This window comes from Lonchura striata, chromosome Z, assembly GCF_046129695.1.
Source record: "Lonchura striata isolate bLonStr1 chromosome Z, bLonStr1.mat, whole genome shotgun sequence".
Lineage (NCBI taxonomy): Eukaryota > Metazoa > Chordata > Aves > Passeriformes > Estrildidae > Lonchura > Lonchura striata.
The window spans coordinates 5,425,635-5,438,490 of record NC_134642.1 but is presented as its reverse complement, the minus strand read 5'-3'; the positions used below and the strand labels follow the sequence as shown (position 1 = coordinate 5,438,490).

General features: G+C 41.7%; 1 protein-coding gene across 8 annotated transcripts in view; it reads left to right on the top strand.

Moving 5' to 3' along the window:
• The window catches only part of PSD3 (pleckstrin and Sec7 domain containing 3), a 119,205-nt gene that overhangs the window by 85,438 nt on the left and 20,911 nt on the right, over nucleotides 1-12,856 (top strand). For all 8 annotated transcript variants that reach the window (XM_021534829.3, XM_021534826.3, XM_021534828.2 and 5 more), the window contains 2 exons: nucleotides 4,803-4,996; nucleotides 7,407-7,477. In XM_021534829.3, the coding sequence (XP_021390504.2) occupies nucleotides 4,803-4,996; nucleotides 7,407-7,477 (265 nt within the window). The remainder of the gene's footprint in view (nucleotides 1-4,802; nucleotides 4,997-7,406; nucleotides 7,478-12,856) is intronic.

Below are 12,856 nucleotides of genomic sequence, written 5' to 3'. Positions count from 1 at the left end.
GGTGGCCATTTTTGTTTTCCTTTGTAATACTGTGTCTTTACTGTTGAAAGTAATAGAAATAAAAACATCATCATCTTAAAATAGGTGATCTAGAATTAATATATGAATTCCCAAAGTACTGCTTACAAAATTGCTAAAGCCAAATGGCTGCATTTGGGCCAATTGTGTCCCAAAAGCTTTCTCTCAGCAGAACAGTGTAGTTCAGGAGAATCACTTGTTTTTTAACTAGCCAATTACATACTTCTCTAACCAGAGAAGTTTACAGGGACATAGTGTATTCTTTTTTTGTTTATCTAGGCTACACTGAAAAATCATGTCCTTTCAGCCTAAACAAAAGAGGTCATTCAGATAGTGATGGTGGAAAAGAGATGCTGCCAAATCAAACTGTGATGCTGAGATCAGGGTAGTTAAAAAGACATCTCTGCTGGGGCTCACCTTTTTCTAGGTCAAACTGAGAAATCTCTCCCTGTTAGAATTAACTTTTGTCTCCCAAGTTCTAGGATGGTTCCTGCTTGCAACTTCTTGATTGGTTTTAGGATGGGGTCAGGTGGTATTCAACCTGGTTCTCCTTCTTCCCTCCTCCCACTGGGAAAGATACCAAAACTTGTCTCAAGTCAATTTCCTGATACAGATGCTGTTAGTTTCATGGATGCATGTTACAAACCTGAATTTTTTTTCAATTGCAATATTTAAATGAACTCAACCTTCTGCTGTGTCATATAAGGTTGCTATTTGAACAAATGCAGAGATTAAGCAGAGTTTTAAAAATTAAGAGCTTGACCACAATTGTTCCAGATCAGTAATTTCAGAATTTTCTGAGGCAGAGCCTCAAATCAGACCATAGATTGTACAGAAATAATTTTGTTACTGAGAGAATCGGATAGTTCTTTTCTCGCAGAAGACAGAAATGGGACATCCTTTATAGAGTCTTGATGGGAGAGGCAGAAGATGCTTTTCTTCACCAAAATTACAACATCTGAATTTTCTGTTTTTTTCCACATCTATGTGTTTGAGAATAAGGGGCAAACTCTTTCTAATTGTCAGTTATCATGTATTTGGGAAGGAAAACATTGCTGTTTCAGTGCTGTGGCTGCAAGTGATAGCACAAGCAGGTCCTGAGTTTGGTGTGCTGGTTCTCATGGGCAGCCAGAGGACTGCTCTCTCTTTAGGTCCTTTTTCAATGAGACAAGCTTACAGAAGTGGAACTGAAGCTTCTTGTTTTGGGAGGCCTTGGAAACATCATGTGCCATAAACAGAATCTTAGAGAAACTCTACAGATGGTAAACCTTTTCCTGTCACCAGTACCTTGCAGAGAAGAGACACTGTGGATCCCATTTCCCATGAATGGACAGTGGGACTTAAAAGAAGTTTTGCAGCTAGCAACCCTTTTCAGTCATCGAGGAGGAGTCACCAGAACAATTGCTTCCAGACCCAGAGCAGGGAATGATTTTCCTCTGCTGATCAGGGGCAGAAAATCTCCTAAGACTTCTGCAAGCCTAATTTGAACCTTCATGATGGTGGTTTGCATACTGAAAGGTTTTGGAACCGTTGTGGGTTTTTCCCTCCCTAAAGGCACAAGGAATGTGTTATTTCCTGTATGAAATGGAAAAGAGAGGCAGTGGTCCTGCCCTTCAGAAGGACCTGAGCTAACGCCTGTGTGACACCACATCCATGATTTTGAACGTACCTGTGTAGAGATCACCACTGAGTGATCCCACATCACTGGAGGCTTTCACACTGGGGATGTTACAGCACATGGGTGATCTGTGAGCGCCATCTGAGAATGGGCAGGTAGCCACACTCCCCACACTTTAGGGTTTCAAACAAAGATCAATTTTCAGATTTATGTATCCAGAGGACCCCCCCCCTTTGAATTTTCTACAGTTCTTTCTTGCAAAAGTACACTAAAGGCTTGTTAGAAGTAAGTTCCAATGGTTAAATCCCTGATAAACAGTATTTGGGACCTATCTATTCAGCCAGCTTTGGAAGATACCTGAGGGAAAGCTAATACCTGAACTTTTTTTTTGCTATTTTGACATTCCTCCAAATCATCTTGCTTTCTTCTTATGTTTGACCACTGAAGTAACATGGAGTTGAGCATTTGAGCAAATGAGTCCCAGATCCCCTGGTTTTCATCCACATTCTGTTTGTAATGAGTCCTTCCTGCCTCTCTGTCTCCCTTCATTGCCTCTTGAAGACTTGTGCATCTTGCCCTCATGCATCTTGTCAGAGCACTCAGCTCTCAGAAATGAAGCTTCTGGGTATCAAAAAAGTCCCATTTTCGTGATAGAACAAAAGACCAGTTAAAGGTTTGTTCAGTGCTCCCAGCAGTTATGACAGCAGATATTATTTTATCCTTTCCACTATGTCTTTTGAGGAATACCTATTTTAGCAGCTACCCTAGAAGTGCTGAGTTTAAGAGCAGTGCTCCCAGCTCTTAGTGGTGTCCAGGATCCCCCACAGGATTGCTTATCACACTGCTGTGGCTGCTTGGTTAAGGGCACTTGTATATTCTCACAGGACAATTGATCAGTGTACAGTAATTCATTCCTATAGCTCCAAAGGACATAGTTTATTCCAAGAAAGTGTTAAGCCTTTTACTGCAATTCATCTCTGCTGACAAGGAGAAATCTGCTGTGTCCTTGGCTAAAATCCCAGAATTCACAAGGCATTTCTGTGTGACAAATCAACCTGTGTGCTTATGCCCTTTGAGAGATTTTAGTCTGGATTAAGTGCCCCAGAGTCATGTTGAGAGAATTTGCTTCTGGAATGGACATATATCTAAGGAACATATAACACACAGTGGCTCAGACTTACCAGCAGCCAGTGAGTAGACTCATGTAGCGTGGGGACAAACAAAATTGTCAGAAACACCTACACCTTTTCAACTGGGAGAGGGCTTCAATTAAAGCATACTTGAAGAAGTCCTTACTGCTTTGGCTAATAAAAAATTTTTGTAGAACTTTATGTGCTGGAGTGGGAAAGCACACTGTAGGCTAAAGATGCAAGGACTGCTTTTCCTTGAAGGAAGCAGATCTTCAAGTAAAAGTTTAATTCCTCTTAATTAGGAGACCTTGCAAGACAACATAATGAAGATATGGTGCATCTCCTGACTGTATTTCTATAATTTTTTATGAGGTGATCAAAATCAAATGCTTGAGAGCATTCCTTGCTACTACAGAATTCACTGATTCAGCCCCATGTTTCTGGATTTGTTTTCCTTGTTGTCAGACCAGCCTCTTAGCCTTTTACCTCCTTAGACTAAATTATTTCCCCAAAGACCATTTCATAGAATCATAGAATAATTTTTTTTGGAATCATCTAGTTTGGAAAAAACTTACAAGATCATCAAGTGGAATCTTTAACTGAACATCACCCTTTCACCAAGTGCCACATCCATTTGTTTCTTGAACACTTGAAGGAATGGTGACTCCACCATCTCCTTGGGAAGTTTGTTCCAGTGCTTAACCACCCTTCAGTGATGAAATTTCTCCTGATGTCCAGCATGAAACTCTCTGGGCACAGCTTGAGGCTATGTCCTCTCATCATTCACTGGTTGCCTGGGAAAAAAGGCCAACCCCCACCTGGCTAAAACCTCCTTTCAGGCAGTTGTAGAGGGTGATAATAAGCTTCCACAGCAGCAGAGCTGAGGATAAGATAGATTTGTCTGTAGCCTGCAGTCTTGGAGGACATATTTTTGAATGGTCATTCCCATAAGCAGCCATGGTAGCACTTTATTCCTAAAGGAGGTTCTGGATTGATGTGTGCCTTGCTAATCATCACATAGTACGTGCCTTTGAGCATAGAAATGCATTTGGAAGATCTGCTTGAACTTGCTCTCTCTGCCAGTCATCTGCCAGTGAGATGCATCAAGTTGAGGTCCACCCCCAGTGGGCTGGCAGTATTAACCATCATTATGCTCAAATGATTTTTTAAAAATTTAAATCAGATGCTGGTCTGAGGAGGTGTTGCTACCACGACTTTCCAATGACAGCCTTCATACTCCCTGACACACCAAGCACCTGGAGGGGATTGTATGCAGATTTCAAAGCATAAAGAGCTACTCTGTAACCTGGCCTGTTCTCTGAAAACTGTTGTCCTACTCTTGTGATGGACACCCTTTACTTTCCAGGTTGCCTAGTCCTTTCTAGCCTTTGCCTGTGACAAGCAAAAAGTATTTATTAGTCAGGCAATTCTTGTGACTTGCATTGTTGTCCCCAGGAGCTCTGTGGAATACATTGCCCTAATAAGTAACATTTTCAGCAGCATTTTGTTTCCAAAGTAAAGATGATATAATTCACCTAGTGTCGTTTTTATTTTTAAATTACTAATTTTATGCTAGTCTGCAGAGGAAAATAAAGAAAAAGAGGTAGAGTCTGTGTTTCATATGCTAAGTTAAGGGGTAAGCCACAGTGATCTGTAGTACTCTAATTCTTTTCATTTACATATAAGCTCATGAAAAAATTGGGGGTTTTTCAGCTGAACCCAGCAGGCATATATTTCCCATTTTAGCACTCAAATGCATGGAATTAAAAATAGGCAAAGTTGGAGGACACAGAATACTCTTGAAGTCTTATCTTTTGAGACAACAATGAAATGGGCTTTTTGAAAATCTGTGTCCTGTGCTGGTAAAGTAGGTGAACTGAAGCTCTGCTATAATATGTCTATATTTTGATATATTTCTAGATTTCTTCCTAAATATGGCCCCCTATAAAGAGAGAGGTATATTTTGACAAAAATTGCTAAAATGAAACTTTGCTGGTCAGTCTGTCCTTCATGCCTGATTTTCACTGCTTTTTAAGGGATGAAGAAGAGAAAAAAAAATCTCACTCGGATGGTACAGATGAAAAGGATAATGGCAACCAGACAAAGGCTGTCAGTCGAATTGGCAATTCAAATAACCCGTTCCTGGACATCCCTCATGACCCCAGTGCTGCCGTGTATAAAACTGGATTTCTGGCACGGAAAATTCATGCAGATATGGATGGAAAGAAAAGTGAGTAATTTTTCAATTCTAATGTTATTTTCTTGTTATGTCTTCACAATGCCACTTACCAATGAACCCATGTACTTCTCAAAGCAAATAGTGGTGCTTCATTAGGGGAAATAGCAGCAATAACAGGTAACACAACTGCATTATCACACTCTCACTGTTATGCTAGAATTTGCAATGTTCAGTCCCATTTGCAGAAGCTCTAATGCATAAGTATAAGAAATAATGTGATACAGCAAAGCAATGTGAATTTTTGGGCTAAAAAAACCTTAATATAGTGGTTTACAGATACAAAATAATTTCAAGTGAATTACAGTAGCTGTTCTGCAGTAATACGATAATTCTCCTTTTCCTTATGTGACACCAGATTGTTCCAGATCTCCCCTTCTCTCTGGGTCTGTCTTTAAAGAAAGGCTGTTCTTTACCTCTGTTTAGAAGATGCTGTTCCCTATTTTCCCAGCCATGGATCACATATCCAGTGAAGGGTAGCAGCTTTTGGCAACAGACAGCTTTTTAGTATGCAGTTCCTCCCTGCCCCTTTCTTGTAATAATCCTGCTGTGTCCCTTACTTACCTTCTTCCCTTTTTGTCCTACTTCTGTTTGTGTTGCACTAATCATCCAGGGCCTCTGATGCACCTGTGTGTGTTTTGTTGTTTGTATATCTTCATTTGTTGTCTATAGATCTTGGAAAAAGCTGAGGTTAGTCAGAGCATCTGTGTTTTCCCCAGTAACTGTTGATGGTTGCCTACTCATGATTCACATTGGTAGGCTAAATCCCAAAGACAAAAGTCTGGCTTCATCATGGGTTTCCAGTAGCAGCCAGTCTCTCTCCGGCTAAGCTCTTTGGTGTTCACATGTTTTGCTAGTCTATTTTAGAAGGTACAGTTGGAGGTCAGTATTTTCAAGATGGAAGCACACAGCTGGACTACTGGATTCAGACAGAGGTGTCAAAATCAAGCTGACCTAATTCTTTGTGATGACTGGATACTCTAAATAGACTAGTCTTCATTAAACATCTTATTCAACCTTAATGAGTAATTGTATCTGGTTGCCTTTATTAAATTATTTCTTTAATTATAAATACCAGAATTGCTCATTATTTAGCATACTGGTCACTGGCATTCTGGAGATACCTCTTTTGTGAGTAATGCAATTAGGACCATGTTTTAAGAAGTTCCTGTACAATTTAAAGGTCTGCCTTCCTCAAAAAAAGTTACATTCTGGCTTTCCAGGTGCTAATAAAACTTTGTTTGTTTGTTTGTTTCTTAGACTTTTTCATGTTTCATGTTTCATTTTCTGTTGGAGTCCTTGCAGGGCAGAGATTAACTTGTGTGGGATTTCTCATTAAGTGATGTGCTAGAATGGTCATCTGTATTTTTCAGGAACCTAGTTCTAAGGGCTAAAGCACTCTAGGCACTTAGAGGAGAAAGGTGTAACAGGGGCTAGTGACTGGAAACTGAACTGAACAAATGCCAGTTAGAAGTAAGGCCCATTTTGCAAGATGAGAATTATTAACCTCTGGGACAAGGGACTTGTAACCTCTTCATCTTCACTTTCTGTCTTCAGATCAGAATGGGGTGCCTTTCTGAGTGTCATTCTTTAGTTGTGTGTGTATTAATTTTAGTATAGTGTCAGTAATACACTATATGGATATTTGGTGAGGAGTGAGTGTAGATGTAGGCTTCTGGTCTCTGGTGACTGTAGGGCTTGCACATAATTCTCTCCCTCTGTCACACCTGAATTCCAGACTGGATCCTTCAGCCTTCAGGCTGAATTTACTTCCCCCCCCCAGCCACTGCTTGTCTCTAGGAATTTATGGGCTAGATATGTTGTCTCTGTTATGTTCTTCAACCTCTAACTGACTTCGGCTTTCTTGTGGGGTTGGGCGTTTTTACGTATGATTTTGGTTGGCACCCTTCTCCTTTCTTAATGCCACCTTGGGACTGCAGCAGCAGTAAAGGGGAATGATGCTCTGGGGAGACAGTGCTTTCTGTGTAGTATCCCACTGGTTCTGAGCAGCTCCTGCCAGCCTGCTGTGGCATATAGAAAGACTGCTTCTTTCTGAAAACTGCTGTGGTGCAGAGCTCAGGCGTAGTTGTGTAGGGGCAATGTCTGCCTGTCTTCAAGAGCACAAAGATTGGATCTCTGTGTCTCTCTGTGGCCTGCTTTTTGCATTGCTTCTGTTCCTTTCTGATCCAGTCCAGGACTGTCGTCAGGGTTGTTGTATTACTGTGTCTCACAGCAGGTACATGCAGGCACTATGACATGCAGTGCTAAGTTGCATTGTCCTTTGAAAAAGATAGTTCAAAGGAGGTTTAACACAGGACTAACATGTCCTACAGCTCTCCCGTAGCATAGACAAAGTATAAAAATGGATCTGATATAAATGGGTTTTCATTTGTTTTCTTTCCAGCTCCCCGGGGAAAACGAGGCTGGAAAACCTTTTACGCTGTGCTGAAGGGGACAGTCCTGTACTTGCAGAAGGTAGGGGAAATCACTGTCTTTTGAAAACTAATTAAAAGAGGGATAAAGCAGCATGCATCCTCTCCACTCTCTTAGCGCACCTCCAGGCTCCTTTCCCTCCGATGCACAGCATGGCTGATCTCCCTACCCCCACCCTATTAACACACACATTCAGGCATGAATCCTCTCATTGACACCCTGTCCCTTTTCACAATTTCAAGTTCAGTTCCTCTGCCCACATCCACATGTGCACCCTGTAGGTTCCAGCATATGCCACTGCTGTCTCACGCAGCAGAAAAACCAGCCAGCTTCACCAGCAAAGACAGTGTCACCTCTCTGCACTGTGCACACATTCCTCTAGGCTGCTTCTAATTTTGCATTTCGTATATATGACTTTCCCTTCTGTAAGGTTGTCCTCCTTTCCCACCTTTTCATATTAAGCTTTTCTGCAGTGCCTGCAAGACCAGCTGCAAAACTATTGAACAACAGCTTGGCTTTGGTAGGAATCTGCAGCTTCTGTTCCTTTGCAAAATTGAAGGATAAAAGGATACTTTTTTTCCACAAAGCAAGAAAGGACTGGTTTCTAACAAAATGTGCTTCCTGACAGCAAGATGTCTAAAAAAAAGTTAGATTAAATCCTTCAAGCCTTTTGTTGCAAGCTTAAATATATTATAGTACATTTTTAACTACACTGTTAGAACATAAAATGCAACATATGAGTGAGAACTGTCAAAATCAAATAAATGGCAGCAGCTAAGTAGGTTGTTAAGGCTTTTTGCCCTCCAGTATAGATGAAATATTCATGGAATAGGTGCTGCTTGTCCAGACTGCCCTATATTGCAGAAGTATACTTCTTTGAAAGCTGTTTTACATTTTCACTCAAAAACTGATAATTTTGTAACTATCAGGAGTGCAAGTACATACTGCTGTTTCCTCCTCCCCTGCTGTGGCTTTCTGAAGTTGTTGGTTTCACTGGAGCCAACCTCAATAGTCTCTTGAGAAGAAAGAGTGATTTGAATCAGGATATTATAGCCTGAGTTTTACAAGAGGAATGCTCGGGGTGCAGTACATTTTTGAGGGTGCTGAAATCTTGAAACAGATAAAACTGCAGTCAGTATACAAGATTCGGGCTGAAATATGGATGTGATATGCTCAGAGCCAGTGCAAGACACTAAAACCAAGTCTGCTGAATCCCAAGTCCTTTTGCTGGGAGCACGTTCAGGTATTACTAAAATGCCTTAATGGCAGGCTTGTACTTGCCCTTTTCTGACCAAAGTGTATTCATCTGCTTCAGTTTCTGAAACAAGTAATCTTTAATGTTCACCTGAAAAAACTGTATGATTCTCTGAGAAAGAAGAAGACTCCTTTTTTGTAATAAAAGAATTAATTTCTGATTTGGTATTCAAGGGAAAGAACTACTCTCTATTTTAGCACCTTAATTAAATATTTTTATGAGTATTGCTGGCATATTAGTTTAAAATGCTTTCTGTTTAATAAAATGTAGAGATGCTGACATAGGATGCAAATTTTGTAGAGAATGCTGCCCTTCACCCTGTTACCCTCCATGCTTTCAGAAGCAGGGAGTAATTTCACATATGACTGCATCTTTGCAGAACAAAATGCATTGTTGGAATTCGTGTTCTTATTTGTTTGTTAACTGTGTATTTTGCACTTGTCAGAGCACTTAAATTCAGTGGTTACAGGGCAGTATTCTGCAGAGCTGCATTTTCCCATTTGCATGGGATTCATCCCTTGCATTGAATTCATTTACAGAATGTAAATGTAGCACACTGCCAAAGCAAGGCTTTTGCTTTTGTGCTGTGAGAAGACTGTGATGGGAGGTAACTCATTGCAAGAGTGACAGGGCAGCTGTGAGCCTCCCCAGGGTGCCTCTGGCCCCTGCTCAGCCACATACTGCAGCTGTGAAAACACCTGTGATTTCAGCTTCAGAGGGTCCACCAGGGCTTTCCTTCAGCACTCAAACTTTACTCTGCTAGGGATGTTGTATCATAGAAGGTGAAGATGCCAGCATTAAAAAATACACAGCTAGGCCAAGTTGTTATAATAAAGGTTGGTGAGAGGCTGTTTCCTTCTGTAGGGATTGAATTATCCTAATTTTAGGAAGTAGTGAAACATTTTAGAACAATTCGATTTCTTTGCAGAAGTGCATAGTTCTGAAAATAGTCCTGGCAATAGTCCTGGTCAAAGGGTTGCCTTGTCTCAGTTCTCCTTCTCTCCTGGTTATTAAGAAGGTGAAGCTGACATAGTGCAGTAGGGCGGGGTGCATTCACAAGCACGTCCTTTTTCTCTCAGTCCCTCTATACCTGTGGAGATATCTGTGATGGTGGTTTCATTGCACTATTCGAGCAGGATCAAGAGAAATCTCACTGTACAGGTGCTGTGTACACACAAACACACGTACAGACCTCTGCAGTATTGCTTTCTGTGTTCATTTGTAACTTAGCTGTTCCCTCAATACACTATTGTAATATAAATATTAAGTGTTCATAGCAGCTGTGAATCCCCCAGTGGGCAGTGTGACCCCAATTCTGCTGTCTCTCTGTTTGCATTGCTATTCTCCTTGTTTTGCTGTCAAAGGCCATGTATGAGAGTGATTTGTAAATGGTGGTCACTCGAGATTTACTGAGGATTTTTCTGGACAGCCTTGTCTCTCTGCCCACCTTTTTTTTCCCCATTGGACTTACTCCAGTTCCTCTGGTGTGTATTGTTTTGTTCTTAAATAAGTGATTTAGGAGAGATGGTTTCTGAATTAGTGAGCACAGAGGGCACTGGAGGAGCTCAGTGGAAATGTCCACAATTAGCCAACTAAACATGCCTGTGCAGTATTATATAAAATAAGAAGTTTGACATGGTAGGGACATTGGCTGTGTCTCTGGGCATCCTCAGGCCAAGGTTAATTTCCTGCCCTCTGTTCATAGCAAGAGGAAATTGCAAAGTAGCAGCTTGACAGAATGTCTGTTCACTAGACTGACATGGGATGTGATGTGCATACACAAGAGAAGCTTATAAGGAGGGGACATAAGGCTGACCTCGCTTCCCTTCTAGAAATTGCTTCTGGGCAAACAGTGCACGACACAAACCTCCATGTTTTGTTTGGACTCTTCTGTGAGGTTTGCAACATCTTTGTTCTTTGATGTGGCACCTCAAAATCTTGCAGGCTTCGGATATTTTTATATAAATTTTGTCAAATTTCCTGTGTTCAAAATAAAAAAAAAAAAAAAGATAGAAAAAGGCCAGACTGATGTAAAGTGTTTGGTAGTGAGACTTTCTGAAAGAGAATCTTGTAGCTGTCACATGCAGCTGCATGGAGATACCCATGTATGGTACAGTGATTGATAAGAAAAGACAAATGTCATTCTCTGGTTTACCAAAAATGTATTTAGAAATACGCTGACTCTGGGTCATCGAGATGTGGTAAAGTAATTCTCCAGGAGTTTGAGAAGGATGAATTCAGCATGCCCTTGCATTGTATGCAGCACTCACATCAGCCTTCATCTGACAGACAGATCATAGTTTCTTTCTGGCTCCATATATTTCTTGCCACTGTCTAGGTCTAACTTTAGAGATCTGCCTTCCATTTCGGCTCAACCTGAAGGCTCACATCAGCATATACTGTCCTTGACAGCTTAAGCAAAAATGGATGTTCCTACTCCCCTAGCATTCCCTACCAGTCAAAAAGAGTTGAAGGCCTTGGAGAAGGAATTTTGGCAGCACATTCATGTCTTTGCATGCTTTCTCTGAGGCTGGCAAGCTATGTAGAGACATTTCCGGTATGCTGATCAGAGCCTTTGGAGAAGCTGGCAGAGCCCCAGCTGTCAAGGTAGATTGCAGCCAACTGATCTGGTGGGATTAGCAAGGATTACCATGAATGCTTTCTGTTGGAAAGGAGGGTTTATCAGCCAGAACTGCTTCTGGGGCTGCCCAAATGTGGACTTCTTCTGAAACAGGTTTAGTCACCAGAGTAAGTTGCAGACATTGGATGCAACTCACAGAGGAAGCTAGGAGACAACAAGGTCAGTGATAGTTGACACTGTCTCTAGGCAGTAATACAAGGTAAAATAGAGTATCATATGTCTGAGGCCTGTCTAATTTCATTTCCTGGCTCTGAGGTTTTCCCAGTCTTCCTGGACAATAGAGCCAGTCATTTCCCCCAAAACTACCACCAAATAAATCAGCTTTTGACCCCTTACAGGAAGGGGCTTGATCTGAGGCCTTACCTCCTCCATCTTCAAAACAGAGTATACCAGACTTCTTGAAAAAGGTTTAATGAAATGCCCTAAGTGGGCATAGACAAAATCCTTCAAGACAGACAGATGCCTCCAAATATCACTGAGTCTCAAATTATGAGAGAGGAAGGACATTTATCTTTGCTCACTGCCAGTCCTTATAAACCCCTTATATCACCCCTTAGATCTTCAGGTTCGAGGCTGCCCTTTGGTCACCTGTGCAGTAATGCTCTGCCTTTCTGCTGGGCCTGCCATACCCATGGTGGGTTGTGCCCTTGCCTAGCTCCAGATAGAGGTGGTGGTGTGGCAGGACTGCTGGGTAGCTTCCTCTTTGTCTGAGCAGCAGTGTGGGAAGTTGTGGGCCTGCACTAGCAGGACCTCCATCAGAAAGGATGCAAGATAACAAATTCCAGACAGGCAAAGGAGCAAGATGTTTTCTCCCACCTTCCAAGAGATGGTCACCACATCTGGTGACTCCCTATCCACTGAAAGTCAACCTGGAGAGCCCCAGACCAGCCTGGCTGAAAGCTCAGATACCTTTGTCAGTGGCATGGATTCCTCTGGCTGCAATCCTGTTTGGTGTGCTGCCAGAAAAGTTCTGTAAATTACTTCATGCACTTTATCCAGCTCTTCTCTCAGGTGGGTGCCTCCCTGGATGTTGAAGCTAGTACTAATCCCTGCACACACTCTGTGTCCTGCACTGTGTTTGCTGATAAACCTCATCTCATAAATTGTGTTCAAGTGCAGAATCAATAGTTACAATGCCTGCAGGGAGTTATTTCACTGCTTTGCAGATGTCACACTTGGTGCATATTGCAGGTGAGACTGATTTCTGTGATACACTAAGGGAGAGAAATGGAGTCAATTACAGGCTGCTTTGGCCTGCCCTTCAGAAAAAAAGTGATGCAGCCTTGCTAGAAAATCACTTTTCTTTCAAAAAGTTCCTGGTTTTCCCAAGCCATTTATAGTCACGTGGGCTTTGGATGGAATTTGTGGCTACATCATGCCCTTGTCCTGCTTCCATCACTGAGAAGATCAAAGACTGCTTCCAGGCTGATGCTTGCAAACAAGAGTCCCTGTTTTTGTCATCTGGTGTTAGGAGTGGTATGGTTACTGTGTCAGTAACCCAGATACAGCTGTGCTTTCCATTTTT